This window comes from Macaca mulatta, chromosome 3 (genome assembly GCF_049350105.2).
Source record: "Macaca mulatta isolate MMU2019108-1 chromosome 3, T2T-MMU8v2.0, whole genome shotgun sequence".
Lineage (NCBI taxonomy): Eukaryota > Metazoa > Chordata > Mammalia > Primates > Cercopithecidae > Macaca > Macaca mulatta.
In genome coordinates, this window is record NC_133408.1 from 100,551,573 (window position 1) to 100,576,793 (window position 25,221).

The window sequence follows — 25,221 nt, forward strand, 5'->3', positions numbered from 1 at the left end:
ATCGAGACCATCCTGGCGAACACAGTGAAACCCCATCTCTACTAAAAATACAAAAAAAATTAGCCGGGCGTGGTGGCGGGTGCCTATAGTCCCAGCTTCTCGGGAGGCTGAGGCAGGAGAATGGTGTGAACCCGGGAGGCAGAGCTTGCAGTGAGCGGAGATCACGCCACTGCACTCCAGCCTGGGCAACAGAGCGAGACTCCATCTCACAAAAAAAAAAAAAAAAAAAAAAGACATCAAATCTAATCTAATCTATTTCACATATCATTATAAAAACACAGAACAGATTTAGGCCTTAGTTCTAAAAACAAAATATTGATATACAAGGAGTAAAGACGAGCCACTGGGAAAATGAAAAGTAACGCATACTGCTTGACAAACCTAAAAGTATCTTTAAAAAGCTAAAATTGCTGTGATGAAATTATTTCCTTTAATATTAATGTTTAAACATTATAACATTTAAACATTATAAACACAATAAATTTAGTTTATTCAACTTCCTGCTTTTAATCTCTGCACTAAAAATAATGTAAAATCAGGAAAAAAATGCAACCTAATATTGGTTTCTAAAGTGTTAGCCCATTAGAAGGATATATAAATGATGATTTTACGCAGTGTTGACATGGACAAAATCTTCGGAGGCATCACACTAATAGATCTACCTATATAAATATTGCCAACTTCTATATGTCAAAAGAGAAGAAAAAGAACTAGAAGAAAATTATATGTAATATATTCAAGAAAGGTATAATAATACTTGACATAAATAACTTTTCTAGTCAATAGGAAAAGGAGAAACAAAACAAAAAAAGTCAAAAGTCATGAACATACAAAATTTTTTAAAGAAATAAATGCAATTATGCAGTAAAAAATTCAACTCACTAACAATCAAATAAATAAGTTAAAACAAATGCCATTCACCTTCCAAACTAACAAAGATTAAAAAACAGTAACATTCCAATATTTGCATGGGTTTTGGGAAACTGGCATATTCACAAACAAGTGGGCTTATATAAACTGTAACTGGCATCTTTTCTCATCAGATGTTTACAACATTCATCAGCAGCTTAAAAATTCTCACAGCTTTTGATCTAGCAATTTTATTTCCGTAAGTTTCCAAGAAAATAATCAAAGGGCAGACATAGGTTTAGCTTTACAAGGATTCAACAAAATACTAAAATAATGAAAAATTATTAAGAACCTAAAATGTCTACCAATATGAGAATTTATGATAAACTACGATATACTACTCCCATATTATCAAAGTCTGTGCAGTCATTACGAACAATACATATCTCATATACTCTTGGTAGGAATAAAAAAATCAACAGAACATTTTTTTGAAAGGTAATTTGAAAATAACTATCAAAATTTAAATACTCATTGACCCAGTAATTCCACTTGAAATAATTTATTCTACAGATTATAAATGTGCCTACATATTGCTATAAGGATGTTTACTGCAGGATGCTTATAAAAGCTGAAGACTCTAAACAATCATATACTATACAGTTGTTAAATGAAGAGAAGAAATACTAGGCAGCTGTTATGATGAATGAAAAAGATTCACATGTGTATCATAGTGCAAGATATCCATTTATAAATTTTTTAAAAAAGGAAAAAATGTATAAATTCTAATTTGTGTTAAAATATAAATATACATATATTCATAAATTCAATATTGACTTATCTGAGAAGGGATGAGGGTTACATTTTACTCTGTACCCTCGCATACTGTTTAAATTTTTTTATAACCATAACCTCAAACTACTTTTACAATCTTTTAAAAAGCTTTAGCAACTAGTACTCATTTTTCTCAGGTACTTCCATAACTATGCTTTTCCTTACAGAAGTCTTGCTTAAATAGGAAAAAGATGCTTAGAGAAATTTTTAGCCTCTTATTAAATAACAAATAATCAAATACACTTCTCATGTTTGCATTGGCAATCTGTTACATTAAAAAGTAACAAGGATTAATCATTAATTCTAAATGTCATGCACTTCTGACATTTTAGGTATTACATTAACTATGTCTGAGTATTTTTAATAGCAAATTACTAAAAATAACATCATAAGAAATAATGAATCAATCAAGGGAAATCTATATAATGGAATATTATATGGCCATTTTTTTCAGATGAGGAAGATCTCTATGAACTGATATGGAATAACTAGCAACTTATTTTGTTCAGTGAGAAAAAGATGCAAAACGGTATGTATAGTAGTGCCATCTTTTTTAAGAAAGAAGAGGATAAAGAAGTATGTATGTACATGTACACATGCATATATAAGCTTATTTTTACAAAAAGAAACATAAGAATAAACTAGAAACTTATGAAAATGTTTACCTACGGGTATAGGTAAGAAAAGGGTTTAAAAAAATAAGGAAAAGATTGAGACCTCAGAGTAAAATTTTTCTATCATTTTGACTTCTGAACAAAGCAACTGTTTCACAATTTCAAACAATAAAATTAAATCAAACAGAAGAATAAAAGCAAACATTAAAATTAAATACAAACAAATGAAATTATATTATAAATTTATAACATATGTATGCAAAAAAAAAATAGTTCAAGTAACTTTTGAACATGGTGATCTATACATCCTTAGTGAAACATATTCTAAGAAAAAAGAGCTGTAAAAATACCTTAGCTTTATTTATTAGATTTATTGTTGGAAGTGGCATTGATGTAAAAATTGTGAAACCATTGGTGTGTACAGCTGGATGGAAACACATGAGTAATAACGATGTTTTAGAAACAAGAGTTCTCACACTGGGAGAAGACAGATAAAAATATGGAACGGAGCAAAGGAAGGAAGAATCCTAAGGTACTAAATCTGAATTGGAGCTACCAATATAAAATAAAGATGCAAAATACCCACTGAAAGTGCAAAGCAGCAGCCCCATAGTAGCAATAGGATCCCGTTCTTGGTTTCAAAATACCATTACCTACTAAAAAAACCAGAGTTTCTTGGAGAAATGGTAATATCAGGTCTGGGGGAACAACCTGAAGTTAGAACATACAGTTGTGCCATAAAGCAAGTAAGTATTGAAAGCATTACAGGAACATATCAGGACAAAAAAGCAGGCTTGAAAAGATTCCCCTGGTTAAATTCAGAACAATTTGGGTACGAAAAACAATAATGATGATTATGCATAATATGCAACAAAAAATTCGTAAGTACAAAGTTATATTAAAAAAAGAGGGAGGGGTGACAGGAACTTCCTCATTATAAAAGATTACCTACAAATAAACATAAAAGGAATAAGAGAATTTTTTAAATCACCATTTTTCTATCATTAATTATTACCAACGTAAGAGCTGCTGCAGGTGAGGAGCATCAAAGGACAATAAAACCATTGGGGAAAGGCTGTTGGAGAATAGGGTGTTTATACAGATTGCTTAATAATCACAAAGAAGAAAAGAAAGGCACCTATACAGAGACAGGTAGGCATAACTTTAAACAAATTATTAAACCTAACATTATCAAGAATGGAACAAATCAACATTATATAATTTCTGATATGACTCCAACAGGATGGACAAAACATCATCTATGTCTTTTCTTGCAAAAATGTCTCACCTGAATCTAGTCATGAGAACAGACAAATCCAGATTATAAACATTTTCTCAGACTAGCCTGTCTTCTCCAAAAATACCAGTGTCATAAAAAGTGTAGGGACACTATTCTAGATTGAAACAGACTCAAAATACAACAATCAAAATAATATGTAATCTTTAAGTCTGAATCACAAAATTTTAAAGGTTATATAAGGTTATACATACATTTGGGGCAATTTGAATGTGAACTAACTATATACAAGAATGACTATTAATCAATGCTAAATTCTTAGGTGTAATAATGGTGTTATGACTATGGAGAAGAATGTACTTGTTCATAAAGGAGACATGCTAAAGTATTTAGAGTAAATTATCATAATACTTGCAATTCACATCACTCAGGAAAAAAGGGCATATAAATGGGGGAGATAAAACAAAGAAAAGCAAAATATTTTAGCATACATTAGTATACACTGTTCTGTTCTTCCAATTGTTTTGTAAATTTGAACTTTTTCAAAACAAAAGGTTGGGGGAATTAAAAATGAAAATCATATTGCATACATTTCATAGGTATGTTTTACAATCTTCAAATACATATAGCAAAAGTACTTACTTTACTTGAGGTTGTAAGCAGGAAAGTCCTTTGCAGATTTTCCTTTTCAGCCAAACATAACTGCAGCCTGCCAATCTCTTCTTTGAAATGAGTAATCACGCTTTCTTTATTCCCATCTAAATTTTTTAAAGTCTGGACCTCTGACATAAGCTTGGTATTTTCTATTTCTGTATTCTTCAAATGTACCTGTAATGGTGTTTGAAAATGTCAAGAACATTCTAACTCCATGACCTAAGTCAGTCAAAGTTTAAAATACCATTATATTTCTAACCCAAAGATAATTAAAGGAAGGAAAGACATACTAGACTAGGATTTAGGAGACCCAGGTTCTGCCAAATGACTAGTTAAGCATGCAGGAGCAGAACGCAGCTTTTCTAAGCTTTTTTATTTTCCATAGAGATTATTCTAAGGCCTAACAACATTACCTGATCTCTAAAGTCTTTTCCTTTGATTTAATGGTTTCAGGTTCTCTTTAAAAATGCAAATAGATTTGGCTGTTGTTTTGGGGAAACAAATTATGTTACTTGGCATATTGAAATCTGGCATGACAAGACTCTGGAAAACTAGAAGGGGTACATTCAAAAACAACATCTCAAACAATTCCATTTTCTGCAGGCTAAAAGTACGATATCACTTAGTTTTAATGTGCCGAAAAATGTATTTGTTGACTAACCCAACTATGTTGATTTTCCCATGACTTTCGCTATTGCAGATTTGCTCCTAACAGATACACAAATCAAATTCAATAACTGGAGTTATAAGTACAGACCCCTAGTGTCCACTATCAAGTATATCTTACTTTGGTTAAGAGTACTGAGGAGAAATGAATTAACTTACTTCTTGAACTTTACTCTTTCAATGTACAGAATGCTCAAGGACTAATTCTTGTTCAAAAGGATAGAATATTAACTCCTGATTCTCTGAAGGCATCAGCAGCCAACACCCTTGCAGCATCACTTTAAAACACTACCTGATTTTCATAATCATCAGCTCATTAAACTGACTTAACAAGAAACGGACTTAACTCAGAATGTTCTTGAAATTCCTCATCTGGAATTGCCTTCAGGAAATGCTTATGAGCCACTTAAAAAAATAAGTCTCAATCTGCACCCACAACATTATTAGTTAGTGACAATTAAGCTAACTACCCTATATTTCAGGGTTGCTTAAAAATAAAATAAAATAAAAACTGCCGGGTGCAGTGGCTCACACCCGTAATCCCAGCACTTTGGGAGGCTGAGGTGGGCAGATCATGAGGTCAGGAGATCGAGACCAGCCGGACTAACACGGTGAAACCCTGTCTCTACTAAAAAAAAAAAAAAAAAAAAAAAAAATAGCCAGAGGTGGTCGCGGGCACCTGCAGTCCCAGCTACTCGGGAGGCTGAGGCAGGAGTATGGCGTGAATCCGGGAGGTGGAGCTTGCAGTGGGCTGAGATCGCACTACTGCATTCAAGCCTAGGCGACAGAGTGAGACTCCATCTCAAATAAAAAAAAAATTAAAACTTCAAGCAGTCAAGATTTGTTAGTAGTGATGATATTTTTATAAAATGACATCTCTGAAGATATTCTAAAAGTCAAACTCTAAAACAGGATCATTACTAAATTAATGTTCTCCCCAAGGTATATATATATGTATGTTCTTAAAAAGGAAAATAGTTATATGAATTGTGATAAACAAGTATCTTAATGTCATTAAACCTCTTCAACTTATTACACACTACCTGTTAAGTATCTAAAACAGAAGCAAATTAATTCCCTGAAAACTAACTTTTAGGGGTGATACACAACATGACTGTGACTTCCTCCTTGCTCTCTCCTGGATCACTCACTCTGAGAGAAGCTAGCTGCCATGCTGTGAGGATATTCAAGCAGCCTATGAAAAGACCACTTCAAGAGGAGCTGAAGGGCCTCCTGTCAAAAACCACGTGAGTAAGCCATCTCAGAAGCAGCTCTTCCAGTCCCAATCAAGCCTTCAGCTGACTGAAGCCGCTGCCAACATCCTGACTGCAACTACACAAGAGACCAGAGCCAGAACCACTCAGCTAAGCTGCTCCTCAACTGCTGACCTACAGCCCCTAAGCTTTGGCGTCATTTCTTTTGAAGTAACAGGCAATAAATATGCAACAAATAAATTACCTTATAAAGTTCCTTCTCATCCTTCTCTGTCTTCAACTGACATTCAAGTTGTTCTCTTTCATGTTGTGCCTTCCTGAGTTTGTCCTTTAAACTGAGATAGGTATGATAAAGTAACATTATAATGTTTTAAAGTTTTAAAATTTTTATTGAATTTATTTTTTAAAAGCATGAGAAATACCTGTCTAACTCAGTTTCTTTTTCAATTGCTTTATGTGTTACTGACACAATATCTTCCTCAAGCTGGAGGGCTTTGGATGTAGCATCACTGAACCTCTTCTTAAACTCTTCATTTTCCATTTTTAAACTTTGTGTTACTTCAGTAAGACCCTGAGAAGTGAGAAGGTATTTTGAGAAACACAGAAACATAATCAGCAAAGCAAATTTGCATAGCTTTAAGAAAACTATGTATTCTTACAATTTTAGTCCCGCATTTGTTCCCTCCAAAATTGAGAAGCTAAGACTATAAAACCTGAAATGATAACATATATTTAAATTTTCATATACTAAATTAATCGATAATTTGTTTTTTGTTTGTCTGGGGTCTCACTTTGTCACTCAGGCTGCAGTAGAGTGGCACGATCACAGCTCACTGCAGCCTCGACTTCCCAAGCTCAGGTGATCCTCCTACCTCAGTCTCCCAGGTAGTTGCGACTATAGGCACTCCCACCACATCTGGCTAATGTTTTGTATTTTTTTTTTAATAGAGACAGGGTTTTTGCCATGTCACCCAGGCTGAAACTCCTGGGCTCAAACAATCCTCCTGCCTCGGCCTCCAAAAGTGCTGGGACTACACGCATGAGCAATGATTACTTTTTTTATATACATTTTCCCCCCACCTTCAGACTTTTCATGTACCCTGTGTGTTGATTTTACTAACTTTTCTCCACCAGGGGGCAGGCAAGAAAAATGAGGAAAAATTTTTAAAAATTAGTCACGACAAATCAAGTCTTACACGACACCATCGAGGTTAACACCCACTTTTTCTAGCACAGGTAACTAAGTCCCATCAAAGCACTAAAATATGCCTAAGGCCATGTTCCTAATGTTCTTGCTAGTGTGACTCACGCCTAAACAAATATTCAAAGATACTAAGACAAATACAAAAGAGGTAGTTAGTGCAACAAATTGAATGTATTTCTACTTGGAATATTCTACTTTAAATGGACGATTTATAAGACTCAAATATAACAGTGTATACAGGGAGGTGCTTTATTATAGAAAACTATACAATAAAAGAATTGGTAAATTAAAATAAAATTATTTTTATTAGAGAACAGTTTTAAAATTTCTCCCCAAAACAGTAATACTTACCTACCCAGCAACGAAAACTTAAAAAATTATCATTCTGCCAGGTTAAAAGTATGAAACATTATATAGTATTTATATTTCACTTTAATTCACATAAAAGAACTCACCCAAATATTTTGATAGAATATCATTTTAAATATCTTGCTAGAATATGCACATTGCTACATTATTTTATAAAAGTCAGATACACCCTATTGATATATTTTTGTTCAAAGCAAATGTTTGACTGAATTTGTAACACTAACCAAAAACTGTTGTACAAAATGCGTTTTTTGTTCCAATGCCATAATACCAGAGAAAAAACAAGTAATATTTATTTCCTCTGCAATCATAATGATTGCTGTGACACTGGGCACATTTTCAGGATTTGTTGTGTTGATTTATAAAGACAGCCAGAGAGGTTTCTAAATAAAGTTTACATTTTTTTTTTCATTTTTAGTTTTACCAATGCTTTCTTGGCACTGCAAGTACACTACAGATTTAACCCAAGTATTTCTCCCTAGGACAAAATTAGCTTCCAATCCTGAAAGTAATGAAGCCCTATAATGGGTATACAGCATTCTACAAAACGCATAGGAAAAGAGAAAAAAATCACTAGCAACTGAATGTAAATCATGAACTAATTGCTTTGAGTCAGTTAACTTCACAGTGAATTATATATTAACTCTGACTACAAGCGCTTAGACTCTTTCTCTGGTGCCCATAAAGGCACCTGATAGCTTCTCAGCATCCAAGCCTCCTTTTAAAAGACATGAAAATTATAAAGTAAGGATTAGTCTTCAGGCCTCTAGTTTTCATGTCTGAGTTAAGCATAAGCATCTTCAATGTGGCTCAGTCCTCCCTAGCATGAAAAAGTTAAGAGCTTTGCCATTTCAGACAACTAGGAATCCTGCTTTCAAAAATTAACTTTAAAACAGTAAAATCTAAAACACAATTTTTCTAAAACACTTTTGGTCACCATTTGTAAATCACGCCAAAAGCACATCATAATTCTAATATTAAAGCAAAGAAAACCTCTATCAGATAATTAAGCCTGCTGAATTGTATACCAATAAGAAAACAATCATAAAAATTGGGGCAAAAGGAGATAAAGAGATGTGAGTACTTCAGATTCATGCAGGGACTTTCCTCTCACTCCTAAACTGAAAAATCACTGTTTCCAAGAGCCACTACTACCAATTCCCATAAGTCATAACTCTCACATATGAATAACCACATAAAAAGATTATGAATCATTCATCTAGGTGGCTAAACACATTTTAAAAGTATTTAAAATAACAGAGCACATTTATTCTCATGTTAAAAAATAAAATTCTGATTATAAACAAAAGCTTATGAAGAAACCAGATATAGTATCACTAACAATTATCTAGAAAAAAGGAATGGTATTCTAGATTCACACACATACAGAGTAAAATTTAGTAAACTAGCAACTGAACACTTTAAATAGCAAATTATTGACAAAACAACTATTTATGAAAATTGCTAGTCAGATTATAAATCAAATCTCACTCATTTTACTTAATCTGGCTTTTCTCAAACACCCTACTTTTGAAATCAACTAAAATACCAAGTTATGATGACAGCTACACAGACTATAAATGCATCTTCTCTGGTTTCTGGAAATCCACCAGACAAAAATAACAATATTTGGCCAGGTGTGGCGGCTCACATCTGTAATCCCAGCACTTTGGGGGGCCTAGGTGGGTGGATCACCTGAGGTCAGTAGTTCAAGACCTGCCTGGCCAACATGGTGAAACCCCATTTCTACTCAAAACACAAAACAAAAACAAAAACAAAAAAAGTAGCTAGTCGTGGTGGTGTGTGCCTGTAGTTCCAGCTACTCGAGAGGCTGAGGCAGGAGAATTGCTTGAACACAGGAGGCGGAAGTTGCAATGAGCCTAGATCACGCCACTGCACTACAGCCTAGGCAACAGAGCAAGACCCCATCTCAAAACAAAATAAAACAAAATAAAAAAAGAAAACAAAACAAAAACTTTTTAAAATCGAAAAAAGCTTATGGAATTTGGATACAAAGAAAGAGTATTTTTGCACAGCTGTACATGTTTGCGTTTTGAGCTAAGAGTTATTTCAAAAGAATCAAAAAGTTTTTAAAAATAAAGTTAGAGAGTGAAAAAGTTACAGTAAGCTAAGGTTAATTTATTTTTGGAGAAAATTTTTTTTTTTTTTTTTTTTTTTGAGACGGAGTCTCGCTCTGTCGCCCAGGCTGGAGTGCAGTGGCCGGATCTCAGCTCACTGCAAGCTCCGCCTCCCGGGTTCACGCCATTCTCCTGCCTCAGCCTCCCGAGTAGCTGAGACTACAGGCGCCCGCCACCGCGCCCGGCTAGTTTTTTGTATTTTTTAGTAGAGACGGGGTTTCACCGTGTTAGCCAGGATGGTCTTGATCTCCTGACCTCGTGATCCACCCGTCTCGGCCTCCCAAATGCTGGGATTACAGGCTTGAGCCACCGCGCCCGGCCGAGAAAAAATTTTTTATAAACTTAGTGTAGTCTGGCCAGGTGCAGTGGCTCATGTCTGTAATCCCAGCTTTGGGAGGCCGAGGCAGGCAGATCACCTGAGGTCAGGAGTATGAGACCAGCCTAACTAACATGGTAAAACACTGTCTCTACTAAAAACATAAAAATCAGCCAGGTGTGGTGGCGTGCATCTGTAATCCCAGTTACTCGGGAGGCTGAGGCACGAGAATCACCTGAACCTGGAAGCCAGAGGTTGCAGTGAGCCGAGATCACACCACTACACTCACTGTACTCCAGCCTGGGCAACAGAGCAAGACTCCATCTCAAAAAAAAATAATAATAATTAATTAATTTAGTGTAGTCTAAGTATACAATGTTTATAAAATCTACAGTAGTGTACAGCAATGCCCTGGGCCTTCACGTTCACTCACTACTCACTCGGTGAATAACCTAGAGCACTGCCAGTCCTGCAAGTTCCATTTGTGGTAAATGCCCTGTACAGGTATAACAAATTTTACATTTTATACAATATTTTTACTGTACCTTTCCTCTTCTAAGATGTCTAGATATGTTTAGATGCACAAATATTTACCACGTGTTACAACTGCCTACAGTATTCAGTACACTAACATGCACTACAGGTTTGTAGCCTAGGAGCAATAGGTTATACCATATAGCCTAGGTGTGTAGTAGGCTATACTATCTATGTTTGTGTAAGTACACTCTATAATGTTTGCACAAAGAGGAAATCCCCTAACGACCCATTTCTCAGAACATATCCCCATTGGTAAGTGATGCATTACTATAGTAAAAAATGTAATGAGGGCTACCTTCAATTCACTGAAAAATCTGCTATGAACAAATGCACTTAAATTCAACTTTTATAGAAAATAACAGATTCAAGCATTATTTTTGTGGTTGGAGTGGAGAAGAGGGGGAAGAGAGACAGGCTACAAATATACTAGTGTCTAAATAATTTCCTGAATATGAATTTATTCCACAGACTACTGATTTTATTTTTTTGAACATTAAGTTTCATATACATTTTTAAAGAGTTAGGGAATAAGTGCAAAAATTTAAGGTAGTATAACTTAAATTACCTTTTAATTAGATTGAATGGGAACTACTCAATGATGTAGTCTTATGAAATAAACTATAAAAATGCTTCATTTTACAGTTCTATACTTATCAATACAAAAATTATGGATTTAAAAGTATATAAATATATTGTAGAAATAATATATTATGAATTTCTTAAAACTTACTTTGTAGAGCAGGTACAATATTAAAGTAACTGGCTTGAAAGAAAATATTGCTATGTATACATAAGTCATAATCATCACCCCATGTATTAAAATTAAGCCTTTTGTATCTTTTCTTGATGACAATCGGCAAAAATAAACAAAAACAAATTCAATTAGATCATAAATTCAAAATTGGTTTTTGGCAATTCCATGTATTAGATAGTAAACGCCTTAAACTGCCTCTGTCCAAAACCAGGTACCTAATGCTATGATAACAATAACAGCTATCTTGAGAGCTACTGTGTAGGAAATTCTATGTGCTTTATGCATAATACATTCTCATTTGATGAACACATGGCCTAAGAATTAGGAACAACTATGATGCTTGTTCACATGAGAAAAGTGAGCCACAGAGAAGTTAGGTAGTCTATCAAAGGTTACACAGCTAGTAAATGGAAGAACTGAGAATGATTTCAACTTTCCAATATTCTTAAAAAGTTTTCTAAAGTAATAACTGAAAATTTTAATAATTGAGGTATTGAAATTTTGGTAATTTGATTTTTATCTACTCTTGATATGACCTTTCTTAACAGTGGTACTAATAAATAAAGTTATAAGATACTCTTCAAAGATAATTTCCAGATCTCATTCATAAACTGCTAAATTCAAAGACTACTACATTGGTGTTGTGTGGTGTGGCAGAGACTGCTGGTACTACATTGGTGTTGTGTGTTGTGGCAGAGACTGTTGGTACTACATTGGTGTTGTGTGTTGTGGCAGAGACTGCTGGTTGTCTGCCAAATTATGACCTCCTTTCAACCATAGTAATTACATATCGCTGCCCAACTACACTTTATTCCCAGCTTCTCTTGTAATGCATTATAGTTATCTAAATTATCATCAGTTAAATATCAATGAAATTATATATATTACTTCCACCTCTAGAACTTACATTATTGATCATGCCTTGTCTAAGATCTCTTTCCCCTTTTCAGCCAGCTGAAACCAGGATATGCCAGTGACTAAGTTTCTATCATGAAGACATAAATTCTCTAGGACTCTAAGGGTGGGCAGTGGAATGATATAAAAGGTAACAACGCCCCTGAATAATCATGTAAAGCCAATCCGCGCTCCCCTCCCCAGACTTCAATGACTTATGACATAGACTGTTACATTAACAACAACAACAAACACTTTACACTGTTGGATTGCTTTGTCTTCACTCTAATTCATTATTTATCCCTGACTAGTATTCAAATCAAGTAACCCATCTGATACACTGCCATTAAGACAAAAAATTAAATTGGCTATGTAATAAAGTATAAGATATGCACCACTGATCATACCCAAATTCAACTACTATTGCAAATTACTTTAAATATCTGATTCTTGAAGAGAAAATGTAGCAACTAAAAGCCAAAAATAAGGAAATTATAAAGCTAGTTCAAACACTTCTACAATACTGAGTACACTTAATCCAAAAACAGCCAATTTGAAGGGCAACAAATACATATGATAGAGGATCTCAAAACAGTAAAGCACTTGTCAGAAAAATATTTGCCTCAAAAACCAAAAATCTAGATATGAGCCAAGCACACTGGCACACACCTGTAGTCCCAGGTACTTGAGAGGCTGGGGTGAGAGGATGGCTGGAGTCCAGGAGTTTGAGGCCAGCTGGGAAACATAGTGAGGCCTTGTCTCTATATTTTAAAAAAAATTTTTTACATCAAGATACAGAATATTATTAAGCAATAAAAAGAAACAAAGTACTGATCTATGGATGAACCTCAAAATCATTATGCAAATGCAAAAAAAAAAAAAGGCAAATATAGAGACACAGAAAGTAGACTCATGGTTACCTAGGGATGGAGACAAGGGTATGTAAGGAGTGACTGTTAACGGACTCAAGGTTTCTTTGGGGGATGATAAAAACCATCCTAAAATTAAATTGTGGTGATGGTGGCATGACTCTGTAAATATACAAAAAACCATCCAATTGTATACTTTTTTTTTTTTTGAGACGAAGTCTTCTGTCACCAGGCTGGAGTGCAGTGGCACGATCTCGGCTTACTGCAACCTCCACTTCCCAGATTCAAGCAATTCTCCTGCCTCAGCCTCCCAAGTAGCTGGGACTACAGGCATGTGCCACCACACCCAGCTAATTTTTGTATTTTTAGTAGAGACGGGTTTCACCATGTTGGCCAGGATGGTCTCGATCTCTTGACCTCATGATCCGCCCACCTCAGCCTCCCAAAGTGCTGGAATTACAGGCATGAGCCACCGCACGTGGCAAACTGTACATATTTTTTAAAAATCAAGACAATTGATATTAATATAGGTTGGCTTTTGGATGCTTGCTTTCTTTTATATCTGCAACTGAGTAATCCTGGGTACAATTTTACAGAACCTATCTATATTCTTGAGTCCAATAAAAAGCATATTAAATAAAAGTCCACGTTTGTTAAACTAGTAACATAAAGTACAAGCAGCTACTCAGGAGTGTGACTAGGGGAACAGTACTAAACCACCGACAGTTACCAGGCTATATCAAGACAAGACACTTGTAAAAAATATAAATCAACTACATCGCTAACCACACTGTTGGGTTCACCTAATAGCTTTTCACAGCAATACTTTCTCAGTGAAGGAAGTAATGCATTTACATACATTGCAGTGTACATTTTTCATTCCAACACAGACCAGTAACAAAGTTTCTGAACCAGCTACTTTGAGTACCATGGAAAAGAAAACTAAGAACAGAACGCCAAATACATGCAGAAAAACCATACAGGCTTTTAAACCTGGGTACCTAGAATACCAGATAATTCAAATCAGTTGAGAAAGAGCATCTTGGTTCCTCTAAATAAACATTTCTCCTGATAGCAACTCTAAAACACACAAATAGATGCAACTAAAATAGTGCCAAGATAGAGTAACAAGAACCGAATGAACTCTACCACCTGAAAACTAAAAAACTGAATGAAGAACAGCTCTCAAGCCACTGGACGTCAGGATAAAAGGTTAGTGATCCCCGAAAGAAAAGAAACAACACAGGTCACCTCTATAACTGCTCCAACTTATTACTGTCCAGAGAGACTTTTAAGGCCACAGGGCAAAGAGGGCAAACTCAGGCAGAATCCAGTGGTCTCCCTGAGTTATGGGGAGAAACTGAGAGTCTAGGAAAGCTAAGGAGAATAGAGTTTTCAGGACAGAGTACCAGAGAAGGATCATGTAGAAAAAAGAACTCAAGAGATCTGCAAGGAGTCCCCCTCAAGTCTTGAGCTGATTACTGAACAGCATATGCATGTGAGGAAATTAACCCAGGCTGGAGAAAGAATCACCCAAAAAGGACTACAGGGAACAGTGCCTGGAACTCAAAAAGGGCCAGGAATAGTGGCTATTCCTACCAGCCAGAATGGAAAAACTCATAATTCGTGGGAGAACAATTACAGTATAGTCTTTCCTCAGTAGTGGGGAGAGAGTAACCCCAGTCTAAAATGCTGCTCTGGTACCACCAAGCAAAGCATGAAAACAAGGCTCAAAAGGATCAAACTGTTGCCAAGTAATTAAACCACATCCCAGAAAAATCCTCAAGAATATTTTTAGGAATATAAAAAATACCCCAACACCCAGCAAGGTATAATTCACAATATATGACATCCAATTAAAAATTACTAAGCATGCAGAGAGGCAGAAAAATATAACCCATAATGAGTAGAAAAGCCAATCAATCAAAACTGATACAGAAATGAGCCAGATGATCAAGTTAATAGGTATTTAAACATGTGTATTCCATATGTTCAAGAAGCTAGAAGAAAATTGAACACAGTATACACAGAAACATGAAAGACATGAAAAAGACTCAAATCAAACTTCCAGGAATGAAAATGACAATGTCTGAAATAAAAAATATATATACACTGGATAGGACTAATGGCAGATTAAATATTGCAAAGAAAAGATTAGTGAACTTGGAGACATACAAAATTTAACTATTTAAAATGAAACAGAGCGAAAAGAGACCAAAAAAAAAAAAAAAGGGCACGAGTGGGAAAAAAAAAAAGCACGAGTGAGCTCTGAAACAACTTTAAGCAACAAAACATATGTGTACGCAAGTCCCTGAAGAACAGGAAAGACAGAAAAAACAGCTGAAGAAATAATGGCCTAAAATTTTCAAAATTTAATGAAAACTCTAAGTATACAGATACAAAAAGGTCACTGAACCCCAAGCATAAAAAATAAAGAAAATAAAGAGGACACAACATAATCAACTGCTTAAATTCAATGATAAAAGAGTAAATCCTAAAAATAGTAAGAGGGAAAAAACACATTAAATACAGAGGAAGAAAAATACTGACAACATTGAATTTCTCATCAAAAACAATAAATGTGAGAAGAACCACATTTTTAAAATACTCAAATACAAAAACTATCTATCTAGAATTCTATACACAACGAAAATCTCTTTTAAAACTAAAGGTAAAAATAAGACTTTTCCTAACATAACATACAAAAGTTGAACAAATTCATCAACAGAAGACCTGCACTACAAATATGTTAAAGAAAGTCCTTTCAGGCAGAAGGAAAATTATACCAGACAGAAATCTTTATCTACACATTTTACCAGTTTGGTTCTTTATAAGAATCCTCAAAATTACTTACAATACACTGAAGAATACTTTAGTACTCCAAAAGATGCCACTACCATTTTGAAGGGAAAATGGTTAATTCAATTTCCTAAATGTTAATGTACATTACTAGAATTTCAAATTTGAAATTGCATTAAAAACTCCTTAAGAATTATGTACATGGTAAATTTATCAGTAAGCGCTTAACCAGATAAGCAAACAGCTGGAGAGAGAGAGAAAGACAGACGAACAGACAGATTGAGAGAGACACTAAGAGATTTGATCTTGTGTAATGGTAGAAACTGGAACTAGTATGTGTAAGGCAGGCAATCAAGAAAGACATTTATAAAGTGGGAAAAGCAAGAACAAAATAGGATCCACAATCACCAGCTGAAGCCCACCAGAATGGACTGAAAACTGAAGTCCATGTTGGTTTTTATTCTGACCCTGATAGTCTCAAGGTGTCTTGAGCATGCTGGGGTCCTTCCTGACAGGCCTAACCCAGGAGATGGAGAAACTGAAAGAGGATTCCACAGAAGGTAGGGCAATTGCAGCCTGGCTACCATTACCTCATACCAACAAGGAGAGCCAGGAGAGAAGCCACAACTTGTATAAGCTACAAAATGGCTGCTGCTTCACTTCTGCCTCATCTCATGCAAGAATCTCTCCTGTGGCTCATCCTAAACAAATTACAGAGAAGGGAACTCTGGAAAATAAGTTCAGCCTAGCAAAGCTGACATATTACAAAGCTACCACCATAAAATTCCATTTATCAAAAAGAACTCCATTTGACTTAAGTTCTCGCAACTCAAAATTCTAAACTTTAAACTTTTAATACATATGATCCTTCAATTGTATTATCAATGAGTTTCATCTAACCATACTATTATGTATCCTAGAATATTCTGATAAGAAAAATTTCTTCTATAAATGAGAAAACCATTTCAATGACTAATATCCACAAAGACATTACATTACTGTACTAAAACTATATGCTAATTTTTTTCCCACAATTTATCCTTTCTGAAACGGAGATGTATCTTACAATCAATGGCATGTCTTAGTTTACTTGGATTATTTCTTCCTGGAAGTAAAAAGGTATTACCATGGCTTCTCAGGCTCAATGAAGCAAGATAATAAAGGCTTCCCAAAATCTTTACAGGAACTATTGATTTTCTATGAAAATTATAATCAGGACAATCTTAAATAAATGTAAATCAAATTCCATAAAATGTGAAACATAATTTTAAAAGTATTAAACTATTTTTTTCTGGTTTTCAATCAAAACATGGTAAGTAAATGGGCAATGTGGCACAGTTATGTGATCGCTAGAGGGAGACAAATGACTGCTGAGTTTTAGTAATACAAAATCTTTCATTTGTTAGCTGTTACAAACTGGTATTTTCGTCCCTTTAAATGCCAGAATACCCACAATATTTGTAAAATGATAAAGTGCAAAATAGTGCTCTTTTTAAAACTTCTTAAAAGAACTGGAAGGCCACAGAAAAACACTAAAGATGCATAAAAAGAAAACACTGTAAATAGCTTACATATAGTAAACCAGGACTGTCCAAGAATGATAGTTTTTAAGTATATGTTTTTTTAATCCTTTTCAAGACCATAAAATCCCATATCCGAAGTAAAATGTCACCTTCAGTACATTTTACTACAATAAAAACTGGTCAGAATGCCACAAGCCCCAAAACTCATTGTTACCTATTTATTCCACAAACACTCGATGAATAAAGAGACATACCACACTTGCGTCTGTTATTATAAGCTATTGTAATATAACAACAAAAACACCTATCTTGGTTTTTCAGGTTCTCAACTTTGCCACTTGTTAACTAGACGACTTATCCATGAGGAAGCCTGAACTCAGAAAAACTAAGTGACTACCTTTTGAAAGCAATTTCAATGAGAATAAAAAGGAAAACTCCATGTGATGACAAGTTATTCTTTGGAGTATATGCTGTCACTCTACAACAATGCGAAATATGTTTACACTTTAGAGAAGAAAAAGCCAAGAAGATAAAGATAGCTTAAGAGGTCCACACTAGCCAGAGAAGAGATCTTGCACATTGTCTCACTCCTATACCTATGATACTTCCCAAATACCTGGTGATGTCTCCTACCCAGTTTGTGAAACTTAAGAATCAAAACAGTATGAGTACATTTAACAGTTTGTAACAGCCTCCATTACATCGTTTTGGCAATATTACTTTAATATTCTCAAATATAATATAGTTCAAAAATGTCTTGAAGTACATCATATCCATTTTGTTATTCAAGTTGAAAATACAATTATATGAAAAAAACTCAATTCATAGTTTAGGCTCCAAAAAATTATAAACTAAACTAACTGAAAAACTTAATAGGGGCACAGCATTTTTTAGTCCTGTTTGAAAAACAAGATTCAAAATCATTGGTTCTCTGAGCCTCAATTTTAAATCTTTCCATTTCCAATATGTATCTAGCACTCCAAAATACAAACGAGAACACAATGAAACACACAAACTGCTAATTTTCACAGAAGTCTTTGATAAATGTAAAGATGGGGTTTTTAAAAAATACTCATCAGTACAATAGATTATTTGGCAATAAAAGGAATGAATTAATAATATATATTACAACATGGATGAACCTTGAAAACATTAGGCTAAGTGAAATAAGCCAGTCACAAAGGCCACATATTATATAATTCCATTCATGTGAAATGTCCAAAATACACAAATCCATAGATACAGAAATTTCAATTAGTGGGTGTCTGGGACTGGGGGAAGGAATTGGAAGGTAAATGGAAAGTAACCACAAGTAAGTAAAAGCTTTCTTTTGGGGATGAATTTGTTCTAAAATTAGACTATGGTAATGGTTGCATGATTTTGTAAATACATTAAAATCCACTGAATTGTATAAACTGGTGAACTTTATGATATACAAATGACATCTCAATAAAGCTGTTTTGAAAAATAATCAATTAGATCAGCTCACATCTTTGGCCCTCAGAAGTATGGAGTAGTGGTTAAAAGCACTGATGGAGCCATACTGCTAGCCTCTATCACTTACTAACTGTGCAATCACGGACAAGTAAGTAGCCTCTCTGGGCTACCTCTGAAAAATACAGACGATACTGCTTACTTCACAGGATGAAGTTAGCTAACATATGTAAAGCACTCAAATCACCATCTGGCTTTTATTAGATGTTATATGAGTTATTTTTATTAATGAGCCTTTTTCAAGAGAGGAGGGGAGAAATCTTCCCTTACAGTTGAACCAGAAATTAATGGAAAATTATCCTTAATAATAGTTACTTTTCAAATCTAGGATGTACATGAATAACGAAGTAGATACCACAAAAATCTAGGGGAAATACAATATGTAATTTATTGTTTCTCAATTTATAAACATTATCTTGTCTTAGTTTTAATCTACTTTGTAATCCTAGTTTATTCCTTCAAGCAGCCAATTTCATAAAATAACATTAAAAACAAACATATAATTTAAACCAATCTGTTGTAATAATCCCAACATATCCAATTCTTTTAATTCACTGAGTTAAAGAATTGTAATTATCAGAATTTCATTTAGTTTTAATTATTAGAGCACTTTAGAGTGATAAAAGTCAATGTGATAAAAGATGAAAAATTTTATTAATAAACAATTACAGACATTTAATTTACTTTTATTTTTTGTCAAGTATGGAATAGGTAATAAGCTAGTCATATTATTTTATAAAAGAATCGAAATGCAATAAATTTCTATTATGAAGAAAATGAAGGTCTCTGCTTATTACATGGAGTATCCATTATAAAACTTTAAATGAAATTATAGATGATACATCAGAACAATCTTTCAGATATTCAACAGTTTATATACTCAGTACCTCAAATAGAAGACCTCTAGAACTACTATAGGATTCATACCATGGAACAGATTTAAAACAAATGCCAAGAAATGTCACAGATTTTATAAGCCATCCAACCAGACCAGTTTGAAAGTCTGGAGCTGTAGCAGCCCAGCAGGAGACTAATTTTGGAATATGAAGCAAATTCATAAAAAAATAAAAAATAAAAAATAAATAAAAAAACTAAAAGTCCGTTGACTAGTAACAAAGAGGAACAAAGAGGAACTATCTCTCCTGGCAAACACGTTTTATCCCCAGAAATAAACAATTGTCACCACATATGTTTTATAATTTAGTTTTTTTGGTTACAGTATATATGCATTATACTTTTAGAATCTGAGGGAAATGCTATGAATTTCCACTCCTGTCGGATGACACTTTATATTTTAGTCCTTCCTTGATGATTCTCTGGTTCATATTATGAAAAATAGTAAAATAATAATAGCTACTTACATTTAGGGAGAACCTCCCATGCATCAAGTACCATTCCAGGTACTTTTATCAACCTTTTCTATAATATGGAGCATCATTTAAAAAATCACTTTCAAGTGCCTCCCAGAGAATATGCCCCAATGCAAGAATGGCAGCAGAGAAGTGGTCTCCTCCAAGATTAGTGACTGTCATCAAGATTTAAGAGTTGCCATAAAAACTTCTGCTGAAGACCTCTTCTGAGCACCAAGGCCACAATCTCCTACAAGTTTTGCTTCATTAATCCCCTGACCTCAGTCTACCACTTTAGTCTTGTCTGTAGTCCTTAACCCCTTTATCACCTGGAAAGGACAGAGAATGTGAGACTGTTTAAATTTCAGCTACTACTCAAATGAACCACAGAAATGGCCTGATGTGTGTATATATATGTAATTTCACATAAATGAAGGTCTATCATTCTGCCATTCCTATTCGCACAATCATCCATTCTTTTCTTGGATTTCAAAGTAATCAGAGTTAAAACCCCAAAGGCCACATTTCAGGATATTCTTGATCTCATGGGCTTAGGACATGGTGAAATGGGCCTTTTTCATGAGTTATCTATCTCACCTTGATCCCTCTGGCTTGTAATACAGTGGGGAAAAAAAAAAAAGATTGACATTACACTTTGGAAAACTGCCAAATCCAGGTATAAATCATGAGAAAAATATGTAAAGAATGGAGAAAAAGAGAGTAATAACTACACAAAGCAGCAAGAGATTACAACAAATGAGTTAAAAAAAAAAAAATTAGCTGAATGTCCTAATAGTCATGGAGGGCACGTATTATGAGATTTCACTGTATTTTAATATTTGGTATACCTGCTTGAAAGGTTCAAATGAAAAAAAGTAGTTCCTTGACCAAATGGAAAATCCTACTCCTACAGTCCTACAGTCTGCTGCAGGACACTAAAAGTAAAACTGGCAAATACTTGCATATTTTTAACTAAAAAGACTAATGATAGAAAAGACAGAAGTGAAGACTTCACAGACATTTATAAGGAGATTTGTAAATGTACACAGTATTTGACATTATGTTTACCCTCTAACTCAAAAGAGCAATCCTCAAACAAATAGAACAAAGCAAGGAAAATCTTTTCAGAATTTAAGACTTACTTGCATAACATCTCTGCCCAGGTGTGCAATATATAACCACTCCACTGGAGTATAAAAATATTTGAGAATCACAGGACTAATAGTTCATTTAGCAATTATTAAGCAATTGCTGGAGGCCTTGTTGAACAAAAGGATAACAGAACAGACCCCATCCTCAGGAAACAACAGCTCAATACTGTCAATGGGCATAAGTATATCCCACCAGCTCTACTATAAGTGAGACTGTAATATGTATGATCACAGTCTGTGTAAGTTTCATCAGAACAAATTGCTTTTCTTGTGAAAATATTAAACAATTCAATGACTAGATAACTGTTTTTTCACTGTTTTTGGCTTCTTACAAGTCTATTTCTATTACTAATGAAGCCACAATGTTTTCTGCTTGCATTGTACCTGTCTCTCTCTTTCTTAGCTCAAGGAATTCTGCCAACTTTAACTAGTTTGTTTCTTAGGATAATATAACATTTCTCCCATTAAAAATTTCAAAATTTTGTCTAATACTACATCTTATTTCACCAAATTACACTTTTTTGAAAAGTAATTTTAACTTATGTATTCTATTTTTCCTTTATTCAGTGCTTATCATTTCTAATTGTATTTCTAAACAAGAACAAAAAATCTATCAAGTATTCTACAATTAGATGTAAAACATCTGGAAATAGTTGTCAGGGACTACCTCAACAAGCCTGGTACCAAAAGTCTAAAAGTATTTTAACCATCTTACAAACATAAAAGCAGCTGTGGCAGAAGGTTAATAGGAACTGACCTGTTCTTGTATAAATGTCTATCTAAAAGGCTACTTTTCTCAATACCTGGTTTTTGCTTACTTAATTGGTTCAGCTCTTTAAAAAGGTGGGTTTCAGGCAATATACTATCAACTTCAGTCAGTTACACAAGACACAACTAACCTTTTGTTCCGCCTGCAGTTGGTCACATCTTTCCTTCTCATGGTTAAGTTCTCTTTCCATTTTCCCAACTTGTTCTCGAAGTTGTGCTGTTTCTTTTTCCAGAACGGCAATTAACTTTAACAGTTCTTCTTTTTCTTTCATGGTTTTCTCAATTTTCAACTATAAAGCAAAAAACTCAAATTAAATAGTTTTTTGCTTAATCCTAAAATATGTTATTACAAATTTAGTTTTCCATTTCCAAAAAAAATAGTGAAGACTTTCACAGAAAGAACTTTTACATTCTACCTACTTAGACTTCAGTTAGAAAAATTCAACAATCATAAATTTAAACCTTCTTTTGGTTGAGCAAAGAAGAAAATATTAAAAGAAGATATAAAATGAGAGAACTGTATTATGAAGTTGGCTGCTAATCATTTTTGAGATCAAAACTAAAAAAAAAAAAGGCATATTAATTTTTCCGTTAATTACGGGACTTTCTGATCCACAGTAATAATCAGATACTCCGAGAGGAAAAGTTGTACCTCTTCTGGAATGCAAACCTATAGGAAATCTTTGAATCTATCACAAACTTATATGGTATATATGGCCTTCATCTATGGAATTACTATTGAAAGTGCTGATTCTTTAAGACATCAAGAAATTTATAGGTTCTATATATAAAATGGCCTCTACTTGGCTAAATTAAAACACTCTTCATAAGTAAAAATACAAATTTTAGGACAAACATGCAGACTGTAACAATATATTAACAATATACCTGATTCTTACAGGAACAGCCAATAGTTCAGGAAAATATGAACTTCAATATTCTAAAATATTACTAAATTAATGGTCCTAAGATAGTAAAACAAAGTTTAATATTTCTCTTACAGGAAGAATGAAGACTCAGAGGGAAGACTTAACAAAGGTGGTATTATACATTTAACTGGTAAAATGTTTTTCCTCCATATACCCTAAATTGGTTTTCCAGGGTCATGGGATTATGAAATTAAACTGATTAAATTCTAAAATGGCTCTTATCAAAGTTGAATAGCTGCAAACTTTCTGAATGACTCTTCTACCTGTTCCAACAAATCAAACCAAAATGCCAGGAAAAGTTTATTTATTCAATCATTGAATTTCTTTTATATCTTATCTATTTTTTAAAAATGATTTGAAGTAGATTGCAATAAATGGCATTCAATAAAGTCAACAGAAAATTAGAAACAGGCAAGTATATTACCCATAAAGGTTAGTATCATTATTAATTTGGCATTAAGTCTGGCTCAAAACTATCTGGCAGCTTAAAAATAAAGATATATCTTGACAAAGCACAACACAGACTTTATAAAAGAATCACCTTTTCCAGTGATTTATTTAATTCACATATACTTTCTCGAGTTCACTAAAGCTTAAGTAGACATTTTAGAAGAATTCAAATTAGATAAGAACGTATATGTCTCATTTCTTGCCTCAATTTTGTATTTTGAAATATGTTAAGAATACAAAATAGTTAAAATTTTACAATGATCATCCAAACATCCATCACCTAAATTCACTAATTATTAATATCTTACCATGTTTATTTTATCTCTCTTTATATACTTAAGCTTATGTATCCTTTTTTCTTCTAAGCCATTTGAAAATGAAATTGCAGACACTTCACTCCTAAATACTTCAGAGCAAGCATCACCTAATAAGGACAGTGGCTTTAAACCACCACTATTATTATAGCTAAGAATATTAAGAATAATTTTATATTCCCCAATAGGCCATAGTCAAATATCCCTCATTATTCCCCCAATTTTTTTTTTAATCTAGGATATAATCAAGGTCCACACATGGCAAAATTATGTCTCATTAATCACTTTTAATGTCAACAGGGCCCCAGATAATGTCTCACATTTGTACTAATTTTGTGCAGTTTTAGATAAAACAAAAACTTTAATGAATGTGGGGATTTTAAAGACTCATCAAAATATTGGTTAAAAAAATTTAATCTTAGAAATACTTAAGAAACAGCAATTTTCGTTTTCTTTATAAAGTACCCTTTGCAAAGTAGGAAGGAGTGAAACAGAATGTGGTATGTCTCAATCTACTTGAAGAAAAAGTACAACATAGATGTGAATGCCAAAATGCCCATCACTTTTCTGTTGGAGGCCCTGAAATGAGGGTGGTCTAATAAGTATTCAAAAAGCTACAGTATAAATACTAACTGCATTCTTAAGATCTGGGCTTGTTTCAGCATCTTTGAATGGCATTCAAATACAAAGCTAAAAACCTTGATCATCAGGCAGTTGCACCACAAAATGTTTTAGTCACCCTATAAAAGTTACATTTCTTTAAGATAAGAGAGGAATTTCTGGAAAGGGGAAGGAAAGATATGAAAGAATTCACAATAAAAAATGATTGGTTCCTCCTAACCTAGTTTGACTGTCTAATAAAAGTATTATATCTGTAGCCTCTTGTCTTTTTGCTCCAGTCTCAGTTCTTTGAGGTAAATAAAAGTAAAATCAAAGGCATTAAATATTTACATGTTAAAAAAATCTATCCAACTATAAAAAAAAAGCAATGGCTGCAATAGAAGAAATATGAATATAAATTAGCCAAAAATGTATAATGAACCAATTTGAGAAGCTATTTTTCTTACTATTATAATAGAGGGCACTATATATAATTAATCACAATAACTCAAATATAGCTGTAGTTTTTTAGGTATAGGATAAAGATACTGAAAAATGTGATCTTAAAATGAGAAAAGAATGTCACTCTATTTTCTCTGTCAATGACTACTAAAAATTAATACATAAGGCATTATTAGACCATCTACACAGTAAATTTATATTGAAGCCATTATCATGACTCCATAATATTATAT

General features: G+C 33.7%; 1 protein-coding gene across 23 annotated transcripts in view; it reads right to left on the minus strand.

The window, feature by feature from the left end:
• TAX1BP1 (Tax1 binding protein 1) overlaps positions 1 to 25,221 on the minus strand; it is a 91,433-nt gene that overhangs the window by 38,828 nt on the left and 27,384 nt on the right. For all 23 annotated transcript variants that reach the window (NM_001266932.1, XM_077994741.1, XM_077994740.1 and 20 more), the window contains 4 exon segments: positions 4,177 to 4,362; positions 6,313 to 6,403; positions 6,491 to 6,639; positions 22,365 to 22,523. In NM_001266932.1, coding sequence (NP_001253861.1) covers positions 4,177 to 4,362; positions 6,313 to 6,403; positions 6,491 to 6,639; positions 22,365 to 22,523 — 585 coding nt within the window.